Genomic DNA, 24104 nt, shown 5'->3' with positions numbered 1-24104 from the left:
GAAAGCCATTATAAATAAACGGGGAAATGGTGTAAACAAGTTGTAAATAAGTAATCACTATTAAATTAAAAAGGTATTTTTGAAATGCTGTGAATTGAAAATATATAATTATATATTATATATTCTAATCATGAAGGACCAGATTATCATGTTTTCGTTCGCTTAGAGAAAGTTTAGAGATAGAATGAGCTTTAAACTCGTCGTAGAGCAAACACTTTACATATAACTTGCAGAATATTTGAAGGTAAAACTGTTGTAAAGTAGTGAAGGAGGGAAGAGATTGAAGGACAGAAGCGTCACTGTCAGAACTCACACCTCGCAGCAGTTGAAGCCGGAAGTGATGCCACAGTCGCGCTTGTACTTTCTGCTGTGATGAAGTCTGAGCTCCTGCTGCTCCTGCCTCTGGTCCTGACGGTCCAGGCGGATCTTCGCGGCTCCTCATGGCACCACACCGACACCAGGAACTCGAGCAGCAGGGTCCGGATCGTGGCTCCGGACGTGGACCTGGTTCGGGTCCTGTGGCGGGTGGACCGACGGTTCTTGTCCGTCACGATTGACGCGAGTCTGGCTGAAGAAGAGAAGTTCATGTCGCTGCTCAGGTGAGAGACCAGAACCACCGAGATCTGAGTCCAGGAAAGATCTGGACCTGCAGACATGACAGTAACGAAGCTCGGTCAGCTGAGATTCTTCAATCCTTTCACTCCAAATTAAATTAAAAGTAATTTAAGACGAACCTCAAACCACTTCTTCTACATGTTGATGTTCTGAAGGAAACTTAGGACATAAGATTCTTTAGCTCTTAAGCAAGAGGAGACTGTAAATATAAAATTTTTTTTTTAATTTAATGTACTTTTCCAGATAGTTCTGACATTGCGCCCAAAGAAAAACAGGAAGTCGAGTCTTCCATCTGTCCAGGAACTTCCTCCAAGTAAACTTTTAAGACGGTAATGCTTTGGAGGAAAAGTATTTTTCTTTAAAAAAAAGTAAATATTTTTATTTAGTATTTTTCCACAGACCTGCCCCGTGGCCTCCACCCAGTTGACATCTCACTCCTCCAACGATGAGCAGAGGTTCTAATTTGTAAAACTTTAAACAAATGTTGGACCCGCACACATGTTTTCCTGAATTCGTTTGGCTCTTTTTGTTTTTTTATTTATTTCATTTATTTATTTTAAATTGTATTATTTTATGCAGCTCTTAAAAAAACTGCTGCTGGTTGTGTGGAGCTTAAATAAGAAACGTTTATTTTGAAAAATGTATAGTTTACTATTAAGATTAAACATGATATTAATCATGAAATGTTGTACATTTGGTTTAAAAAATAAGCTTGTTCTAAAAATTAGTTAAAATATTTATGTTGTCACTGAAACATGATGTTTTTGACTAATCTTCAGTTCACACTTTTGACGCTTTTGAACATATGTTGACATGTTTACATGAAATGGACGCCTAAGGTTTTCTAGAATAACCGTTTTCCATATTTTACATTCACAGTCACCATTGTTGTATATCTTGTTTTTGTTCCGCTTCGTGGAGAGCTTTGTCAGGACTTGTTTGCTTCCTGCAGCCATCAGCAACTATCTACGAATGGAAAAAAAAGAAGAAAAATTGACCTGGAAAGAAAACCTTTTGAAGCTGAAAAAAGAGATTAGAATCTCTAGCATAGACCCAACAGAGGTACATTGATTATGTGTGTAAGAAAATATTGATAAACTTATATATGTCTGGATTTCCAGATCTTTTCTTATAAATGTTTTTGTTTACAATAGTGTATTGCTATTCATCAGTACTACATCGAAAAAAATAGTTTATTTTTTCGAATGATATATTAATTTTTTTGTTGCAAATTAACTTCCGGCCACTAGATGGCAGCGGCCATCACGTCACAGCTAAAGGGGGAAAAAAATTCTGCGAGATGCCAGCAATGAGGACAAGAGGATACAGTGGCTCCAGCAGCTTTTAAAGCTGATGTTTGGACATATTTTGGTTTCAAAACAAATGAAAGAAGTTACGACTTCGTCAAGAGTCATGTGGTCTGTAAATTCTGCAACACCAGAGTCGAGTACTCGACAATACTACAAATATATCCTTCTTCATACAGTATTGCAATATATTGTATCGTTGACCCTGGTGTCGTACACATGTGTTTGTTACATTCAGATCATAGTAGCAATGCAACTACACATAATAATAGAAGACAAACACAAAGCGTTGACGGTCTGAAGGATGATAAATCCATAACAGTCTTAGGACACACTAGCATGATGTGAAAGTTAAATCAAGAAAAAGTTTTGTCTCTCATAGTCTGAACATCTTCTACTCTGCAGCTCAAGGAAGGTCCGCACTCTGGCTAAAGAACTGAGTCCAGCCTTCCTGAGGTTCGGAGGAACCAGGCAAGACTTCATGGTGTTTGATCCTCGCGAAGTGAGCTCAGGTAAACTTCCTGTCTCACGCTGACCATAACTTACTTATTAGGATAACCTTTGACCTCCGTCAATGTAGCAGCTAACACTTCCTGGAACTGTCATTCCTTTTGCTGTTTCAGCGCCATCTTGTGACGATGTACTGTCACCACCTGTGGAGAAGATGTTGAAGAGTCAGTGGTCGACGCAGCGACTGATCCTGATGAAGGAAGACCTGCAGAGGAAGTACAGACGAGTCCACTTCTCAGGTCTGCTGCCTAATGCTTTGACAGAAGCTACATCGTGTGTTTCCGCTCCAAAGTCTGGAATCGTGACTCGTGTTTGTCTCGTCAGAGTCGACCGTGGACCTCCTCCACTCCTTCAGCAACTGCTCAGGCTTGGATCTGATCTTCGGCCTGAACGCTCTGCTCCGAAGATCTGACAACAGCTGGAACAGCAGCAACGCTCGCTCCTTTCTCCAGTACTGTGAGTCCAGGCGCTACCGGATGTCCTGGGAGCTCGGAAACGGTAAGAGACTCACTTCAGCACCAAGAGAAGGAACCTAAACTGCCTTACTCACACGTGTCTGAGAATGCAGGTGTTCCTCAGGGCTTTATTCTTGGACCCACATATGAACCAACAATCCATCACCATGTTTGTGTCCTCAGAACCCAACAGCTTTGAGAAGAAGGCTGGAGTTCGGGTCGATGGGCACCAACTGGGCCTGGACTTCGCTGAACTGCGACATATAATGTCAGAGTCAAAGTTCTACAAGGACGCAGGACTGTTCGGCCCAGATGTGGGACAGCCACGAGACCACAGAGTGGACATCCTGGAGGGGTGAGGAATGATGAGAATGAATCAGGATTTATCTCTGAATGAATAGTTGTTATATAGTTGTGTAGTGACCATCACCAGAGGTCTGGCCGGGGCGGAGTCGCAACTCGATGTATAAATATGTATCAAACAAAGACTAACTGAGTCCAAATGAACTCAAGAGACCCACGAGTGTCTAGACTAAAAGAGGAAACGTACAGTGCTCCACTCTTATCTCCTCACTTCAGCTCTAACAGTTTATGGTGTTGTCATTCAGGATGTAGATCATGAATTATTTTATGTTCTTCAGGTTCATGCAGACGGGATCAGGCGTGGTGGACGCCATCACTTGGCACCAGTGAGTGAGACTTGATAACTTGGTTTACAATCGAACCCTTTCTTATGTGGCGTTTCAATTTAAGTCCGATCAACAAACGTTGACATTGACAATGACACCCATGGACAAAGCTTCTTGTGGACAGAGTCCTCCAGTGGACAGAGTCCTCCAGTGGACAGAGTCCTCCAGTGGACAGAGTCCTCCTGTAGACGGAGTCCTCCTGTAGACGGAGTCCCTTGTGTACAGAGTCGTCCTGTGGACAGAGTCCCTGGTGAACAAAGTCACCCACAAAAATAATTAAAATAAATTTAATTTATATTGCAATTTTTGTCATACATGACCCCAAAGTGCTACAGCAGAGTTAAAAAGGTTAAAGGTTGAAAGTCATTTTCAAAATCAACAAATATTATATAAGCTTTTAAATAAAAAGTTTTTCAGGCCTTTCTTAAAAGTGTCCAGGCTCTTAGTAGCCCACGGTTCCAGTGGGAGGGTGTTCTAGAGGCGCAGAAAGAATCACCCTTAGACAAATTCCTCTGTGGGAACAGAAACAAGTGAACAAAGTCCACCATGAACTCGTAAATCGTATTATTATTTCAAAGTCATCCTTGTGTCCACACGAGTCTGGTTCAGGTGACCAGTGTAGATTCCAAGATTATTAGAAAATGTTGTTGTCATGGTAACATATGTCAGACTGTTTATTCATTTCATTTACGTCTTCTATTCTCTAGCTACTACGTCAACGGTAGAGACACGTCTCTGGAGGACTTCCTGGACCCCGAAGTCCTGGACACCCTGCAGAGCAAGATCAAGGAGGTCCTGGAGGTAGATGACATCATCACTTAATTTCCAATTACATTTGATAAACAATTAACGGGGTGGGTTCTGACCCAGAGAGTGTCGAAGGCCCAGGATGGTCACAGGTGGTCTTCATGTTTGTGTTCTCCATCACAGAGAGTGAGTCGGGCGAGGAAACCCGTCTGGCTCGGGGAGACCAGCTCGGCCTACGGAGGAGGAGCCACCGGACTGTCGGACACGTTCGCTGCCGGGTTCATGTGAGGTCACAGACACCAGCGCCTCCGTCGGACGCTTCTCATGTCGGGTGTGATTGACAGGTGGCTGGACAAACTGGGACTGGCCGCCAGGTCCGGACTGGACGTGGTGATGCGGCAGGTTCTGATCGGGTCCGGAAGTTACCACCTCATCGACGATGACTTGAACCCTCTTCCTGTCAGTTTTGACTTTTCTAGTTATTATAACTTGACAAAATGACCTCCTTGGCTGAGGTAATGAGTGACGATGTCACTTCCTGATGCCCGGCAGGACTACTGGTTGTCGCTGCTCTACAAGCGACTCGTCGGACCCGAGGTTCTGTCGGTCCAGGTCTCTGCCTCCAGCCAGAGTAAGCGGGTTCGTCTGTATCTTCACTGTGCCAGAAAGACCAGGTAGAGAACCCTCCTCTCCTTCGTCCCTCCTCCCGCTCATCATCCTCCTCTCTTCTTCTTCAGCTTCAGCTCCGGCGCCGTCACTCTTCTTGCCATGAACCTCCGGAGGAACCCGACCAGGATCCAGCTGCCTGGGCTCATCTCCTCCAGCACAGTCCAGTCTTTCATCCTGGAGTCGGAGCAGCCGGGAGAGGACGGACTCTACTCCAGGTTCTCCTTCAATGAAGTCTTTGTCTAGTCCATGTGACCGGTCACGGTTCACCACTCAGGTCCAGCTGCCAGTCGGGACAACTTGGGGGAACAAAGATCTTTTTATGTGATGATCATGAAGGCTCTTAATTTAATCTACCATCCAAAGTCAAGTCCCGTCTCATAGCAAAGACTTTAACTTCGTTGTGTCTCAAACACACACGGCACTCACTTTTATACAATTTAAAAGTTAATTTGATACTTTTTATCAGGTACTGAGGACGTAGAACTCTTGAGGTTTACCGTGGTCACCTGACAGGAAACTGTTCTCTCAGGCGGGTGAGGCTGAACGGCGCCGTGCTGAAGATGGTGGACGACGACACTCTTCCCGAGGTGAGGGGGCGTGTCCTGGCGCCGTCCGATCACCTGGAGCTTCCCGCCTTCTCGCTCGCCTACTTCGTCTTCGTCGACGCCCGGGCGCCGGCCTGCCTGTGATGTCATCACGATGACATCATCGTCATCACGATGACATCATCGCCATCACGATGACATCATCGCCATCACGATGACATCATCGTCATCACTACTGATCTAAATAACTCCCCATGTCTGCTGCATCACTAACTCGGTGGCAGAAACCTTTATTACACTAACAACCTCCTTTCTTCGGACTCTCCCCCGGGATCAAAGCACAGCGGATACAGGGTCGGGGCAAAAGATGACTACAGATACCAAGTTAACAAAAGGATTTAAACCTTTAGTCTTGCAACAATTAAAAAAATGGTTTATTTGTATTTAAGTATTGTGATAAGGACCAGTTTAAAGTGTGGCCTGAGAAGGTCAGTGTAAAACTATTAAAAACAGACGAGGTAAAGTCAGCTTATGATCAATTTAATTTAATTTTTATATTTTTAATAATTCAACTATACTTGAACTTGATGAAGTTCATTGTTTTAGGAATTCTTTGTTCATTTGTCCTTTGTTCACATTACATATATATATTTTGCGTAAATATCGCAAATAAAAATAAAATACTTTTTGTTTAATACTTTTGAAATAAAAGTGACTTTATATCTTAATAACATGTGTTGTCTACGTTATTAATAGTAAGGGAATTTTTATTAAATTATATACAATATGTCTAAAACTTTAGCTTAGTTATATAATGGATTTTTTTTTCTTTTTCATTAGCCGCGTTAGCTTAACTCAGCTAGGCTAGACTAAGTGCCATTTTTACAAGAGGTCGATAGATGTCGCTATTGTCATGAATACTTAAAATACTTGAAAGTATTTTCACATCGCATAAACCGAGAAAAAGAGATTAGAATTGTGTAACTTACCGCCATAAAAACGTGTCTCGTTTCTTTCACAAATGGCGTCACTTCATCATGTTTATTAAATAATGGTTTTCATGACGTCAGTGGTCAAGAGCAGGCGACGTTAAAATATTATTTAAACATTTAAAGTTCTTGAGAAGAAACTGTGGTCCGACATAACTTCGAAAGCCGCCAGAATGACCAGTAGAGGGCGCCGGACGCACGAGTCAACAATGACGGCGTTATCAGAGGAAGTTATTGTGAAAAACCGCCAAAAGTCTTATCGTAAAAGTTTTCTCCAGATTCTGTTCTCGAGTAAAAGGTGCAAAGTGACTAAATCTTGGGGTATTTCTGTCGAGTTTATCAGTGCCATCGGAATATTGGATGAATTTAACATTTTTTATTTTTTAACCATTAAAAAAAAAGAATTAAATTCAATATTGAAGGTTAAATGTTTTTATTGAATAATTGAATTAAATAATTCGAATACTTTCAAAATGAATTACATCATTCCTCTTACAGAGTTCGAATTACAATAATTAAGAAATAAACTTCTCTAGATCCATTTTTTTTAGTCGTTTTTTAAGTCGCCTTTTAAATATAAAGATTAAAATCCTTTTCAAATTCAATAAAATCGCTTATATAATAAAGTAGTTACTTTATCGTACTTTTAGTTAATCATGCGAAGCCGATCAGTACATCGATAAAAAAACATCAGCAGAGGAAACCACCATTGGCACGTGTGAAACAAAACCATGTATGTTATACAACAATAATTGATTTGATTTAGTTTATTTTACAACAAAAAAATTCAAAACAAAAACGTGTATTTTCTCCCCTTTTAGGACTATAAAGCAAAAAATTGAAATAAATGTCAAAATGTGTCACAGAAATTACAAAATATATATTTTGTAATGAAGTTAAAATCAAAATAACAATTGTTATTAAGCGCAGGATTCAGTGAATCTTTTTATCTTAGATCGAGACATAGTGCCAGGCCGACACTCAATACTTTATATTTTGTTTCGTAATTAAAAAAAAGTAGATATGTACACAAATCAAAAGGTTGAATTTTCAGAATTAATATCTAAAACCCCGCTTTTAATATATTAAAGCCTTTGAGTGGCGGATCAATGATCCAGCAGCATCTCTCCTCCCCGTACTTCGCCGGCTTCACCTTTTCGGCGGTTTGTCAGTTTCCACGGCGACAAGTGTTTTATTCAGACGCCCCCTCACATGAATTATTGTCATCGGTAGAAGAACGACAGGAAACAATGGCGGGCAGCCTGTTGCTAGGAGACGCCTGACCCTCCAACATCAAAGCGGCCACTCGTCTCCCACGCCGACCCGCGCTAGGCGGCGGCGTGACGTCGTCGTCCAGTGAAGGAGAGCAAACACACACACACACACACACACACACACAGAAGTGATTCAATAGCCTTTTTTATTTAATGGAGTGAAACATCGACACATGGAGTCTGAAAGAAACACGTCTGTACAGTTCTGTCAGATATGTTCGTCTTCTTCACCCCGAAATACACTTTTTTTTTTTTTCTTTTTTTCTTTAAGTCAACACCGCTGGGGTTCTCGCTGCCGTGAGTCCTCACAACTCTGGTCTCGTGTACTTCTTGCACACAAACGGTGTGAGTCAAGAGTCGCGCCGACACACAAGTTGGCGGCTACACACTCACGCGAGAAGGTCAAAGGTTACGGAGCGCAAGTGTCCGACAGACTGCTGGTGTACGAGGACAGAGGACCGGGGGAAACCCACCTCAAGTCAAGTGGAATAACCAGAGTCCGATCCACAGCCCAGTTGGCCAAAAGTCCTCTGGTTTACAAACATTGTTAACAATTGACAACGTTTGTAAATTTGTTCATCATTTCATAAATTACTTTTATCGCTTTAATTGAAATAAAGAAATCTAGAAACTTCAAAACAAACTGCCGAAGGTCTTGTTGCCGTGGCGACACGCGTTCAACCGTTTTAAAAAGGTGAACGGAAGTTAAAAATGCAGGCTTTAACGACACCTTTGACCCCGGTGAACTGGGACGACCGACCAACAGAGGATTCGTATATATTCCCGTCAAATTCTCGAGTGTGTCGTTTGAAACCAGAGCTGAAAGGACTCGCCGCAAGGAACAGACCCCGCCCTCATTATTAAACCCCGCCCCCTGGTAATAATTTCCCATAAAGCTCTCTGTCTCTCGCGCACTCGTCACACGCCCACGCCGCCCCTCCCCCTCCCCTGCCGTCCTTCGATCTAGATCTATTGAATAAAAAAAACGTCACGTTGTAAAGAGAAGAATTCAAATGTACAAGTGAATATAAACGTCAATACTCTCAGTTCAGTCACACTGTCGTCGGCATAGAAACGAGGGATCGTCGCCTGGTTCTCTGAAGCTGCTCGGGCTAGAAAAGGTCTCGGGCGCTCGCGGACGCTCGCTTTGATCCCGTCTGAAGCGATGAGATTTTTTTTCTCTTAAACGGATGAAGAAATAAACGAAGCGTGAAGAGTCGCCGACTTCTGCTGCAGCGGAAGAAGGAAGAAAAGGAAACGAGGAGGAAGGAAAAGGAAAGGAAGGAAGCAGGAGAGTCGGAGGAGGAGGATCTAGGCCTGCGCGTTGGTTCCGTTCTTGTCCGGGGGTCCGGCGCGGGCCGGCAGGTTGTTGAGGGCGGACTCCGCCTCCTGAGGGTTGCCGTCCCGGCGCGGAGGCATCCTCTCGTTGATGCGGTCCAGACCTCGCGCCTCCTCGAAGCTCTGGATCTTGTGCTGCGGGCCTGGAGGGGCTGCGGGAGAAACACGACCGAGGTCAGAGGTCAGCACAAGTCTGTCGACCTTCTTAACTGAACACCATCAACAGCCGATACATCAAGAGTGTATTTAGCTTCAGAAGTGAGGTTTTATTTTCACCTCTTGACACTAAAGAGATGAAAAAGAACTGTTTCTATTTAACTTAAACACACAAGATAAGTCAGTTAAAGAGGTTTTTTCCCCAAACAAACAGAAGCTGCCTGTCAAGTACAGATGAGTCGAAGAACGAAGCTGAACTTTGCCGCCATGTTGGCCTCAACTATTTCCGTGTAACTTCACGTCATCTTAAAGACGTTTGTTTCAGGCGACCAACAAACTTCAGGAGAGTTTTCACGACCTTTTTGTCGTGAGAATTTTTTTTAATGGAATTTATTATGAATTTAAACGTATTAATGCGTTTTAAATCTTGTAACTCTGAGTAAACAATATGTGCTCCCTTAGCATTGCTACATGGTCGTGTTAGATCTACATTTATTTAATTAATTTGAAAACGAAAGCAAATATTCACGAGGACATCAGACAAAGGAGAAACTAGCAAACAAATAAGAGACACTTACTTGCATCAGATGTCGCACGCATGAAAAAAAAGGTAGAAAAAGACGACACTTTAGAGCATATTCGACCACAAACACACAACTTTCAGTTCAAAATTTCTCTCTATTCATCAACGTCATGAATGAAACTGCCTGCCTTAGCACCAGCAGCACATGTGTAAATGTGTTAGGGCCACAATAAAACTATATTTTTGATAAAAAATGTATGTTCATTTAATCTTTCTTTGTTGTACACGTGACACAGTGCAACTCTGGCTACATGGGCAGCTCCGTGAATATCTTGTTGATGTTCGACTTATGGATAATGTGGAGAAAATGAGTGACGTGTGCAAGTTTGATTCCTCAGAAGCATAACAAGCGCAAAAAACGTACCTCGAGCTTCTTCCGCCTCCACAGTGGCTTTTGAGAGACAAATGAAGAACGAAATAAAGAAAGAGAGAAAGAAAAAGAGAGAGAGAGAAAGAAAGACACACGTTAGTCTCAGCAGCACTCACATCAACAGTTTGTGTGCAGGTGTGTGCAGGTGTGCGCCGGCTCGTGTCGTTCTGAACATCAGAACCTCAGGCGCTGAAGACGGAGGAGATCACGTGACTCACCGCTCTGGAGAGTTCGTCGTCCTCCAGCAAGAACTCCCATAGGAAGCGTGCCGGTCGGAGTCAGACCCTTCAACTGTAACACACTCTCGTTCTCCTCCCTGTGGAGAACACAAACGTGTTCAGACAACACAGCTTTGATATTTAGCATCTTCTCCTACAGGGGGCGCCACAGAAAAACAGCCCAATCTTAACTGCCCACAGACATCCCCATGAAAGGCATCCTCGTCTCCGTCGCACCAGAACAACAAGGTCTTTCAATTCAAAAACACTTTTTACAAGAACATTTTTAATAACATGAAACATGTTTTCCAGATAAGAAAAAAAATCCTTTTAACATTCTTAACACGTTTTTAATTAAAATATTTATATTTAAAACACAGGCTACATTTTAAGAGATGGACATTGACGTAATACAAATTTATTAAATATCCTAGAATATTTAAAAAATAAATTGTACAGTATAAATACAGAAGTTACCTCAGAAAAGCTGAAATAAATTCAAATGGATACATACAATCCTCATTTATTCATCTTATTTTAGATACTACAGGCTATAATAAAATACATTTTTTAAAGAAGAAAAAACTAAGAAAAATAGAAAAGAAATAAAAGAACCACAAAAATAGGTGAATTGAACAGACCTATCTTTGCATGATGAAGTGTTACACGTGAAAATATGATCTATAGAGAAATCTCACCTGAGCACAGAGAAAACTCTCGCCATCTTCCCGATCGCTCTGATTTTATTCCTGATGACTTCCTTCCTGACGGCCGGCGCTCCACCTGCAGACGCCACAAGTTGTTATTATTAATTGACAAGTCCATCTTCTTGAAAAAACTAAAACTATTTATACGTAGAAAAAGGTGCATCCGTGTGTTTGTGTCCACATGTCTGCCGAACCCCAAGTCTTATAGATGACAAAAGCTTGAGCCCTCCGTTGATCCGGTCCAGGGAATAGAGCCCCTTGTGTTAAATCTAACACGTTCAATTTTTATGACATTTAAACCGTATGCACTACATATCAACTAAGGGAGATTTTCAGAATTCCAGCTCCTTTTATCATTTTAATGTACTTCTGGATCTCCTGATCTCATCCACTGCTGAGATGCTGCTTGGCTGCTTCCCCACCCTCACTTTCTTTACTTGATGAGGGTCGATGACCAAAATAAGTTGCAGGCCGAGTGTGGGACGAAAACAACTTTGAAACACATTTAAAGAAGAAGGACATGTTCCGAGCAGGTGTGTCACCAGGAGGTGAGACCTGGTCCACGTACCTTCACACGTGTCGTCTCCCTCCGACATGAGCTCGTCGTCGGAGCAAATGTTCAACACGTTCACCAGCATCTCCGTCACTGCACATACAATCACACACGACGGCGGTTTAGAGAGGGATTATAACAGATTATGAGATTATTGGCTGACAGTCGTTTAATTCATTTGTGCCGGCGCTCCAGCCCAAAATGAGTCGTAAGATTCCAAGTCCATCTAATCAATGCTCGAAATTAGCAGCTTCAGGACAAACATGTAGATTTTAGGAGGATTGTGTGTGTGAGTGTCTAATATTTTCACTCTGGTCTGACATTCCTGCGAACAGGAGAGCATTGAAAGAAAAGATAGCATCACATCAACAACAAGCATTGATAATGATTCATAGATTATAATCCCACATGCAATTCCTAAAATGTTTTGATGATCTTCAAATTGAATAAACTGAGCTTCTACCAACTCTCAAAAATAAGTCTCAAAACTCATAGTAATGTAGAGCTTTGTACTGTAACCTCCTCAGTATTAACGGCAGCCTCCTACAAAACTATTTATTTAACAATATTTACAGTAATGATCAGAGAAAAATACATTTAGAAACAAGTTCACAGCCTAATTATCAATAGATAAGACTCTTTAAATGTAAAGAAAAAAACATTGAACACATTTTCTTTTTACAATTTATGAAATGAAAAGTCAACTATAATAAGAAAAGTCAACAAAAGTTTAAATGTATTAATCTTTTTTTCCACTAAAATGTGAAAACAGACTTAGATCTAAGAATATTAACAAAACAAAAATATAAGAAAAGAAAATCTACCACCAAAAACGGTCCATATATATATATATATATATATATGCTTAATTGTTTATGCCATCTTTTCTTTAATCCTTTAGTTATACATTTCTGGTATCAAATCCTTTTTTATTCATTTAAAAATAAAAATGTATGTATGTATGTATGTATGTATGTATGTATGTATGTATGTATGTATGTATATATACATATATATATATATATATATATACACACACACACATTTTTAAAGAAAAAATGGCATAAAAAATGAATTACAAAAGGTAATGAACAGGTAAGATAAAGTAAGAATTAAATGAGTAAATAAAGAAAATACAGAAAATTGTGATGGTTTTAACCACAAATAAAAATACATAAAGTTCTATCACTAAAGTTAAAAGAATCAAATGATTGGCCAAAAGAAAGAAGTAAATTAAATACAAAAGAAGACAAGAACAAATACACATAGAATGGACTCACCTTTCTCGCCCACGAAGGGCAGCGACCAGGTGAAGACGTCCATGAAGTTGGGGAGCCAGTACGGGTGAGGGGAGCAGTTGAACTGTCGGATGTTCATCACGTTGTTCTCGTACTTGAGCACCGCCGCTGAAAGCATCGAAACATTCTCAACCATCGACGAAGCCTCAAGGTTCCTCGCCGGAGCGTCGCCATGGAAACCAGGCCCTGCGCTCACCTTTGTTGTTGTAAACGTCCAGATAGTTGGGGGCTGAGAAGATCGTGATTAGAGACGGAAATCCGGTCGTCTGACTTTTCCTGTACATTCGATACCTGGGGGGACAGATATGGTTAAAGCTCAGGTTTGATTGACAGGTTGGATGGAGGGGGTGTTGGTGCGACTCACCCTGCGTCCTGAGCTTCATGCGCTCGTATTACTGAGAGCAGGTTGTTGTTCATCAGGAAGTCGCAGACGGCCGGATAACTGCGAGCAGAGTGGGTCAGAACCACCGCATTAGTGCGCGGATGAAACAATATCAGGAGGAAACACTTAGTCGCTGCAAGTCATCTTCATGATTTCATGTTCAGAACGTTTGTTTTCCTCCCTCCACACAGGCTCGCTGGGACTGGACATGTTATCAGTCCACCCACAGAAAGAAAGTCACTCCCGCACACACACACACACGCACGCACACACACACACACACACACAAGCGGAATAAAACGATTCTTCGCGTTTGATACATCTTTTGTATTGGACTGTGTGAGGAAAGCCGAGTGCATAAAAAGGAAGATAACAAGGTCATGTGTGAATACAAACTCTTACTAAAAACTAAAATCCAATTAAAAACAAGCGTATTAAATGAGTGATTTTATTTAAGTGATTTTATTGAATAGACTTCATTCAAAATGAGAAAAAAAATGTGTAGAAACAAATGTGTAGGAATGAGGGGGTGTCAACAGTACAATTTTTTCTACACGGGTAACTGAAGCTTCTAACTGTTGTGTAACCGCTTACATGGCAGAGATTTAAATTCTCCAATATACCATCTTTCTATTGCAGTTGTGCTATATAACGATGAGAAGGTTTTGTCTCAATTCAAATACATCTGACCTAAGAAGATAAAAGATTTGACCAAAAAAAAAAAAAATGTAGGACCAAGGAAAATATATACCTTATTTTTTTTATTTAAAAAAAAATAGTAAGGCCTCATTTGAGAATTTTTCCCAAAGAATAAATAAAAATACCCCAAAATAATGCACAAATAAAAGCTCTTTGAATTTTATGTTTTACTTAACTACAATTAATGATTTTAAATTAAAAACGAAAATAAATGTAATTTATCTATGTATGTTTGTTTAATTTAAGTAAATTTTCGATTAAATAAAACAAACACTTAAATAAAGGGTTGTCTGTAATATAAAACTTTAAATAAAATCAACGAATAGTAAATAGAGTAAATTGTGAGATTTACATAAAAATAATGATTGACAACGAAAGAAAAAGTGCCTCTGAAACAAAAAACTAGCAAACAAAGGCGTGAAATAAGATGGTTAAGAAAGTTCACGTCAGAAAAGATTATTTGTGGGAAAAATAGAAATGTAAATAAGAACGCTAAGACACCAAAGCAAACCTGCAGCAAAAATAAAAACAACATATGAAATAACAATATTCAAGTTGACTTTGTTTCCAAGTCAATATTTGTGGAAGAGGAAGCAGAAACAAACACTTCCTGCGCATCAGGGTCTCCCGGCATAATCCCAGATCTATCAAAATGAACAAATCAACCGACAGAAGTTGCAGATTTGCAGCAGCGACTCACCGGGAGGCTGCGGCGATGAAACACCTGACTTATCGGAGGGATTTGTGTCACTTCATTCAGAGATTATCTCTTGTTTGGCGGCAGATTAATCAATGCAGATTAAGCAGCGAAGCGGGATGCATTACCTGTAGAAGTAAGAGCATCCTCTCACGCTGTTGTGGCAGAAGTGTTCCTGGGTCTTCTCGGAGCCGTAGTCCTCTCCCGGGTCGGACCACAGGAGGTCGCACATGGGCCCGAACGCTGGAGGCTCCTTGAACCGGTCCAGCTACAAGTGAACGAGACCAGATTATAATCCCACTTCAAATACATCAGATTTGATGGCACTAGGTTAGAATACATATTTTGCTTTAAATATATCATTTCTAAATAGTTATTAACAATCTGGATTTAAATCTAATCAGATTATCTGATCAGAAGACAAACTCATTATTACACTGTAATCCCACTCTCACGAATCACCTCCCACTGAATGAATATTCACAGTAACATTCACCTCATATTTCCGGATCTTCAACTCATCTTTAGTAATGACTTACAATGTAAACACATGTTGTGCAACTATATTCACGCCGTCTCTAGAGGTTTTCTCTTTATACTAAGGTTCTTTTAAACGGTGTCACCAAAGTTACATTGATTTTAAACAGAACATTCATACCAAGAGATTATTCAGAAAATAAAAATAATTTTAAGTAATTTTAATAATATAGATACAAGTCAAAGTTCAACAAAACCGTTTCCAAAAACAAATGCACTTGTGGTATCCCTTGTGTTGTTTCTGGTGTCAAGATGAACGACCTCCCTGGCTTCCATAAATACATATGCAGTGGGGGGGATGTTTACCTTGACCAAGAGACAACACAAGCGATACCACAAACACATTAGTTTTCGGGCATTCGGGTCACTTTGACCCCACCATAGCACGAGAGTCATTTAAAAACTACAGACCCTAAAACAAATATGTAAAAGCCCAAAACCGGCACGCCAGCTCATTTTATTTGGCTGCAGGGCGTTTATTTAAGTATACATTTGAATTAATATACATTATGTTTGGCATGAGACTTGGATCGATAAAGTATGCGGGTCGCTGTATGTTTTAGTTACTCTTTAAGAATAGCTCGCACGGGTCACTGGATTGTAAGAGCTCCAGAATGCTTAGCACAAGAATGAATACAGTTGAGAACAAAGATCAAATAAACCCTGTGAACCTTTCATTCTGTTGGTTTTAGACACTTGTTTGCGAACTAGGAAGACGATCGTCTTCGTGCTCGTCGCTATAGATCAGACCGCGGCGGCGCTCGTGAGGCGGCGTTACCTTGCGGATGTCGTCCAGACAGGTGACCTCCGGACTCAGACCCCCGTGGACACACAGGAACTGCTGGTTGAGAAGAGCTGCCAGAGGAAGACAGTCGAAGGCGTCCATGCAGGCGTCATAGACCTGCTCGGAGTACTTGATCTTACCTGGAGGGGAGAACAGAGGAACATGTGTCGATTTAAGTTTGACAAACACGCGACGAAAAACATTGAAAATGCACGAAAAGGCAAAAATGTTAAATAGTAAAAAAAAGACTAATATGGGAAAAAAAACATTGATGCACTGCAAGGCAAGTATAGTGAAAGAAATGTGAATATTTCAAATTAAATTGTTTAAATATCTTAACTATTTGAAGACAGAGACCACAAAGTTCACGGCTCGGCCCAGAAAACCACCTCATGCCCACATAAGATTAAATAACGGAGCCTCTGTTGGACGGGAGACCTCGGTCGCTCTGATCTTTTCCAAAGACGACAAATGTAAATTAAAAAAGGTTTGGAGGAAGTTAACATATTTCTCAAACTCCAGGGACAACTGTTAAAAGTGTTGGACAGACTAGTGTGGAGGAACTCTGCCGAGACTTTATGTGGACTCTTATGTGGAAAATAACCAGCCGTCCGCTCGGTCACATGACTGAGAGGAATTTGGTTTTTCTCGCCGACAAACAACCAAAAAAAACCCCCCGAATCTTTCCAGTAGGCATATTGATGTAGCTCTCAATGCCATTGATTCTTCAAGTTAGACATTTGAATCTCACCGTGGATGAACCCAAAATGACCATGTGGAAAACACTAAAGCCTTTCGGTCAACCACGACCGAATAAAAGCATCAAAAGGTAACATAACGTGAGACGAGACCCGGTGACACTTACACTCCTGCTTGAAGGTGAAGTACTCCGTCAGGTGCCGGCACTCGTGGTTCCCCCGCAGCAGGAAGAGGGTGTTTGGGTGGTTGATCTTCAGAGCCCACAGGAACAGAACGCACTGAGAAGACATGAGGCGTCAGCACGGCAGGTGAAGAAACGTTCACTTCTTGGCTTCGCCTATTATGCATGAGAGCATGAGAGTCATAAGCAAGAGTTGGTGAAGGTTGTCGAGGAAGGAAGTGAAGCACCTGGAGTCAAACCTTTTTTGAGACTCAAAAAAACTCAAACAAGTATATTTAATAACAAAACATAACATTAAACAAGATTGAATGAACGTTGCAGCTTAACAACAACCAATTGACCTTGGTGTGTGTTTTGTCTTATTGATCTCCTGATCGTGACGACGCCTAGAGCTTAAAACTGAGTTTGTTTCTTTAATACAACTATAATTGAAATAAGCCTTTGAAATGTTCTGCTTTACCATCCATGCATTCACTATGAATGTCATGCATTTTATATGCATGCACATTAAAACTGGTTTTACAATATTTAATTCAGATATACTGGGATTTATATAAAATTGAGAATAAATTGGTTAATAAAAACGATAGTATTTCCATAAATTGATTGAAATTGAAGAAATTTTATTTTTTCAAGACTTTTAGATAAAGAATATTCTTCAATAGTCACATTTTTACATCCAGAGCAATTTTCCCAATTATAAGAAAAATGTGAGACTTATGACCATTGTATTACTTGAAATAAGACCATCCCATATGATAACCTTTTTTTAACACATTTAAAAAGAAAAAACAAACAGTAAAAAACTTTAAATTGGGTCTTTTTAAAAATATATATTATAATTGTCAGATAACGCTCCCAGAGAAGACACACACATGTGTGTGTTTACCTCAATGCTGAAGTATCCTCTGTCCACGTAGTCTCCCAGGAACAGGTACCTGGTGCTGCTCGGGGCCCCGCCCACCTCGAACAGCTTCATCAGGTCAAAGAACTGACCGTGGACGTCGCCGCAGACTGAAACAAGAGTTCAATAGTGAGAAAGAAGCTCCGCCTCCACTTGAAGAGTGACGAGCCGGAGCCGACGAGACAATACAGTCTTCTCACTGCGTTCAGGGAAGTCCGGCCAGAGCAACAAGAAGACCTTTTTTTTTTGCTTGTTTGAGACAATAAAAAGTTTATTTATAGAATAGTTCATTTGGATTTCATTGATATGGTCTAAAGAAGAAGAGTCGGTACCAAATACTTTTCACCTCATTAAATTAGACTTAAAGCACACAGGATTCTCACCAAGTGTGACTTGAATGAAGGAAGCTGGAAAAAGGAAGTTCTCTTCTCATCATAAATCATCAATATCAAAAGTACTTTAGCGTTTGCTTGTGGCAGGGCAATATCAAAGCGGTTTGAGATTTCATATTTATTAGAGATTGACGTCTGATTAACGTTAGTTCAACTTGTCTCAACCATTTCCTTCGATCAAACTGTCGTTTCTTTCTGCCCAAGACACTTTGTCCTTCTACATCAACATGTTAATGCTACTTTTATTCATTTTACAGTTGAGATGTTTGGACATGTGGAAAAGAGAGAGAGAGAATGTTGGAGGTGGGGAAGATGAACACTATAGTATGATGAAAGCTAAAGGTGGAAACTCTGTCAAGCGATCAAGGAGAATAATGAAGGATAAAAGAAATAAATTACTGAACACCGAGAGAAAAACACGTGATCCATCAAGGCCGTGATTGAAAAGGTTTTTAAAAAAATCTGGTTTATTCGAGGAGTCAAAAGTAAAGCGAAGCTTTGATGGTCTTTCATGTTCCACATCTGAACAGCCTCGTCAATGCAGCAAAACTACACAACAGCATTCACGCTGAAGGTTACCATTGTCATGGCAACGCAGGAGGCAAACGGGTACACGCGCAACATCACAAGACCTTCAGAGTAGGAGTAGGAGGCGGAGGCGTTCAAGCTCACCTGTGATGGGGGCTTCCACCTCCAGCATGCACTTCTCCTGTCGCAGGATGGCCGCGCCGTCGTTGATGATGCGCAGCGCCGCTTCCTCCTCCAGGCGCCCCTCTTTCACCAGGTGAGCCTTGAGGACCTCCACGCTGGGCCGCCCGTCCACGTACAGGTCCTGCACCGTCAGGCGGGTCCCTGGAGGGTACGGTACGGCTGCAAGAAATAAAAACATCAGAACAGGAAGAGCTTCACTTTAATGTTTCAACAGATGACAGAGAAGTATTTAATAAAACAGAAATGCAGCCAAATGTTAAAAAAAAAATCCTTATTAGATAATATATTATAATTTTAAATGAAGTAAAATGCATTCACTAATTACAAACAAAAACAATAATCCAGAATCTTAACATTAATGAAGATTGACACAAAGACACTCAAGCTTCGAGATAATGATTTCATGGAGATACAAAACATCTGAGACAAGAAACAAAAGACACTTTGATATTCACACAGCAGCTGCAGCTCTTTCTCTTCACGTTCACAGCCGACACCTGCGAGAACATTTGCTTGTTCTTGAGCCAGCTGATCCAAAACTCACACATCAGCAGCGTCCATCACGACTGCAGCTGCACGGTCACGATTCAAAAAAAAAAAAATTCACAAAATGAAAACCACGGGCTGTGTGGTTGGGAACGTACACTATGATGCAACCACACTTCTCCATAATGTCGCCGATGTTTTCTCTATTGATAAGATGATTGGCTGCCCGGTCGTCAAGGCGACAGGTCTGGACCCCCCTCCGGTGCGCCCCACTGGTGGTCTAGTTCAGTGTGTAATTCTGAAACCAAACCAGGTCATACGTGAACTGGTTCAAAACCCAGATTCTCCATGAAGATGAATGTACCCCAGTCTGACTGGTTGATGAAGCCAAACTTTCACAATCCCGTGGTGAATTCAGCTCGACACAGAAGGGAGTACCTGGAGTAGCCTCCTCGTGTATTAAACCTTCAAACAGAAGTACATCTCCGGGATTAAGAGCGTCGTGGATCAACTGTAACAGCAACAAAAATCGTGGTTTTCTGAGAGAAGTTGCATTTGCATGTGACTCACTTTTTGATTGGTAAAATAAAATAAATCTTATAATAAGATACCTTCCAATCTGCTCTACTCCGAGTATCTAGTAGAATACTGAACATCCAACCACACCTTAAGGTCTGTTCGACAGGAAAACAGATCTTATCTTAACATGCCATGACTGTACGGGTACAAAGGTCGAGCTGTCATTACGTCACACTTGGCAATCCCCGTCAAACTGACGTATGGGTCACCGGCTGCTTACGACGGTATGAACGACCACAATAGCAGGAGGTGAAAAAAAACGAAAACGCATTCGTCTTCTACAACATAAAGAGTTGATGAGCAACTCTAGGCGGCATAAAAGCATCCGTAGTCGAGTCCATCACTGTTCAAGTTGTTCCCCATTCTGTGTAAGCATTTGCATCATTTAGTTAAATTCTTGTTTGACTTTTCAAATAATAAACTGTTGAGCTTCAACTGCATCATACGAGAGTATTCCATCTCCGTCGATGAGTTTTTGCTGCTCATCATTAAAAAGAGCATCTAAGACTTTGTATTCATGCTTACAATACGATTAAAGGCTGCAGCAGAATGACCTTCAGCTTTTATTCTTGTCGTTCTCGTTGCTGTTGATATGAGCGACTGCACTAGTGTTGAAGTGGTCTAAAACTGTATGAAGAACATTTGTTGCATTGTCTACATACTCTGCTACTCTTGTGTCTCACCATCTCATCCATCCACTAATATTTGTGTACGACATGTCACCAGGGCTACAAACAAAGTTTCGGAGTGACCAAGGTTATAAATAAGAACGTCTCCTGCTTCAGAGTTTATGTTTAGACTTGGGAATGTCGCACTGTGTCATCGCCGCGTTTCATCCAGACTGATGGTGGGCCCCGGGACGGAGCTGCGCGGTGGGGCCCGCCATCAATCATGGATGAGGACAGAATCATTACTGAAGTCATCTTTGGTTACCAGCAGTAACTAAACCAGAGCAGCTGATACGCTGCAGTCCCTCGCACACTCCCGAGCCTCATTCTGACCTTTACACAGAAGTGGACGGCCGTGGTGTCCTGCCGGAGCTGACAAAATACGAAATGCATTCTAGTCCGGTCAGTAACACTCAGTCAAGTGTCAATTTTCTATGAAAATGTTATAACACAAAGACCATGTTTATTGTATATTTAAAGTATAGTCTCTTCTGTTCATGAAGTCACATAAACGAGGTCAAGTTTTTGCACTTTTCGTGTGTCGGAGTGAACCGTGTGTAGATTTGACTGTAGCCTTCAGTGCTGATTTGCATCCTGGCTCGGTTACACATGGCTGCAGTCGACTACAGATGCTGTGCGGGCGTTCATGTGTGTGTGTGCCAGTTCGCGTCGGTGTGTGTGTGCGTTAAGTAGGTAGGTTTAATGATTTGTCGGCACGCCCGATAATCTGATCAGACTCACCTGCAGATTAACGGATCTTTCTACACAACACAGCGACATCGAGCGTCTCCCGCAGTCTTGTCTTTCAAAGACCTGCAGGTGTGAAACTTTCTTAACTAGCGTTGACGCGGTGCTGACAGGGCGACCGGGCGGCGGGGGCTTCTCTTTGAAAAATTATTCTGTTGATTTAAATTTGTTGCTAGGCAAAAAGGCAACACCCCCGGCAGCCACAGGAGGAGCAAATAAACATGTGTCCAAGACAAATGTTGAACAAGTTCGGGCAGGTGGTGTCGAGTCTGAAGATGCAAGGGAGGTAGAGGAAACTTCTGCTTTCAGGTGCGTCCTCAGAGCAAACCACATCTCGACGAGCTGATCCCGTTCTGTCACATATTTTCTCTAGTCAATCTTTTTATTCCATAATCCTGATTCCAGTTAACTTCATCCTTGATCTGGATCTGTTGCTGGGGAACCACTGACAACCGTTTCAACAAGACTTAAATCCGAGCAGAGTATATCATCTCTTTTGAAAATCAAGACTGTAGTTTACTATAAAAATCATTCCAATACAGGTTAACTGCCTCAAATCATAACTATGCCAAGGATCTGGTGGAAAACTTAACTTCAACCAGAACCCAAGGACTTGACTAAACAAAAACACATTTTATAGCATTCTTCATCTATCCATCCATCTATCTATTTCTGGCACTAAAGCAGTCAAGTTCTTAACAGTGCTAGCTGCCATGAGGTGAACTTTATCGCCCTGTAACACTTCATAATGTAATTTGTGTGAATCTACAATTAACTTATTAGGACTAGGTATTGAACGTCAGTTCTTTTTTTGGCACAGACCAAAATGCTTTGGTAGTAGCAAGTATCGAAACATGTCTTTCAGTGCATATTCCAATAATGCATTATTTGTTAGAAAGTAATTTGCACTGGACATTATTGTTTATTCTTTCTTCAAGATAAGCTGGGAGTGGAAATCGACCAATGCTGAAAAATGTAACTAAAGATTTGTACTGTGTTATGACATTTTCTCTTTGTTAGAATGGATCTTTTGAAAAATCGGAAAAAGTATCGTTCAGGTATCAAAGTCAGGGTATCGGTATCAGTATTGAAGATTTTCCATCGATACCTATGCATTGTATCCAATTGAGTCGTTTCAGGGAGGTTAAGATGGATTCATAAATGAAAAATGACAATAATATAAATGGGTATTAATATGGATCTATGCCTGAGGTGGGATTGAACTCATCCTTTTATTTTACACGATGCAAAAGTCTGGAAATTGGCTTCCAGGAGATGATTATTTTAAATCCAAAGTGAACTCTTGTGTCCCAAAAGAACCTTCCCAAGGGATTAATAAAGTACCATTTGTCCATCTGAAAAAAAAGCACTAGTTTTAAAAACATGGCCGTCAAATATTAAAAATCCGTCGAACAGATTCCCCGAATAAAACCATATTTCACGAGCATTTCAACAGTTCGTGGTTAGGAAACTGTTGAAGGTGAAAGCAGAACAGCTGTCACTCTCACCCACCGGGGCTCTCTCTCCCACGGATGTCCCGACTCTACCCTTCAAATCCCCGCATGCATGACTGCTGCTGTCCCGCCGCCGCCTGGAGCTCCGCGTCCCCCGAACGAACACCTGGAACTCTAGCTAGCTAAAGCTAAAACACACGGCTAGCGCCGTTAGCATTGGAGTGGGCTGGGTTGACTTCCTATAAACCTGGGTGTGGAGAGGGGCAGCGGTCGGAGAAAAAAAAACCCGGGGTAGAAGTGCGGTTCTCCGGGCGCGCTGCTCACCCTTCTGCCCGGCTCACAGCTAGCAAACACTAGCCGCCCGTCAACTTCCTCCAGAGAGGGTCGAAAAAAAATGCACGTACCTTTAATGGGCCGCTCGACGGTGGACAGTTTGTTTTGGTCCTTCGCCGACATCCTGTTCGCCTCCGGGGGTTCCGACACCGACGAAAAAAAAAACCTGGTTCCGAACCGAACTCGGGAGGATTCCTGACTAGCTAGTGAAGCTAGCAGGAGGTAGCACTAGCGGGGCAGAATGTCCGCAATGCTTCGGGAGCAAGATTCTCGCCGCGGTCAGTGGGAGGGAAGCTGGAGCTGCTGGACCTGGCGGCGGACGGAGAGACTTCCACGGGCGGACGGAGAGCTGCAGCTGTCAACGGAGCGGCGCAGTGCGGCTGAGCGGAGCCGCGTTTCTGACACACGGATCCAGGAAACGGCCGCGGAGACGCAGACCGCCGCCTTCAGGAGCAGCGCGCGGCGCAGCAGATCATACTCGACTTGATCTCGTTATTCTCGGGGCGAGGGACGCGTCTGTTCCAGGCCACTGGGCTCCGCTCGTCTGTGTGCTGCTGGATGATCCACACTGTCGTTCCAAAAAAACCTCAGTCGGATTACAATAATCCGCTACAACATGTCCCGCCGCCGGGTGGTTATGGGTAATGTAGTTCTGACGCGGAAGGAGCCGCTCAATCCCGGAAATGATCCTCGTGCGAACTAAAAAACTCACGAACCTTTAAAAACACTTTAATCTGATTTCTATCAACGCTTTTTTTCCTACTAATTAATTCAATATTTACATCACTTCAACTTCACTTCTCTAAAATATCTAATGTTGATTTTACT

General features: G+C 41.7%; 2 protein-coding genes across 2 annotated transcripts; one reads left to right on the top strand and one right to left on the bottom strand.

The window, feature by feature from the left end:
* Positions 1–343: 343 nt before the first annotated feature.
* On the top strand, positions 344–6282 carry hpse (heparanase). Its single transcript, XM_087790960.1, has 12 exons — positions 344–599; positions 2328–2434; positions 2546–2671; positions 2757–2930; positions 3071–3242; positions 3529–3576; positions 4284–4377; positions 4507–4607; positions 4668–4782; positions 4876–4997; positions 5061–5207; positions 5522–6282. Exons 1-12 carry the CDS (start codon positions 373–375, stop codon positions 5679–5681), a joined length of 1593 nt encoding a protein of 530 aa, XP_087647086.1. The 5' UTR covers positions 344–372; the 3' UTR covers positions 5682–6282.
* A 1650-nt stretch (positions 6283–7932) lies between these two features.
* Positions 7933–23899, bottom strand: ppp3ccb (protein phosphatase 3, catalytic subunit, gamma isozyme, b). The gene is made up of 14 exons (XM_087790959.1): positions 23348–23899; positions 18971–19168; positions 17892–18016; positions 16988–17099; positions 16117–16262; positions 14930–15069; positions 13388–13465; positions 13220–13314; positions 13006–13131; positions 11741–11818; positions 11164–11248; positions 10466–10563; positions 10242–10268; positions 7933–9281 (listed from the first exon to the last, which is right to left on the bottom strand). The coding sequence occupies exons 1-14, from the start codon at positions 23397–23399 to the stop codon at positions 9112–9114; spliced, it is 1530 nt and encodes a 509-aa protein (XP_087647085.1). The 5' UTR covers positions 23400–23899; the 3' UTR covers positions 7933–9111.
* Between the last annotated feature and the right edge of the window lie 205 nt (positions 23900–24104).

This window comes from Callionymus lyra, chromosome 5, assembly GCF_982586985.1.
Source record: "Callionymus lyra chromosome 5, fCalLyr1.hap1.1, whole genome shotgun sequence".
Lineage (NCBI taxonomy): Eukaryota > Metazoa > Chordata > Actinopteri > Syngnathiformes > Callionymidae > Callionymus > Callionymus lyra.
The sequence above is the reverse complement of the archived record's forward strand: the minus strand, read 5'-3'. Positions and strand labels throughout refer to the sequence as shown.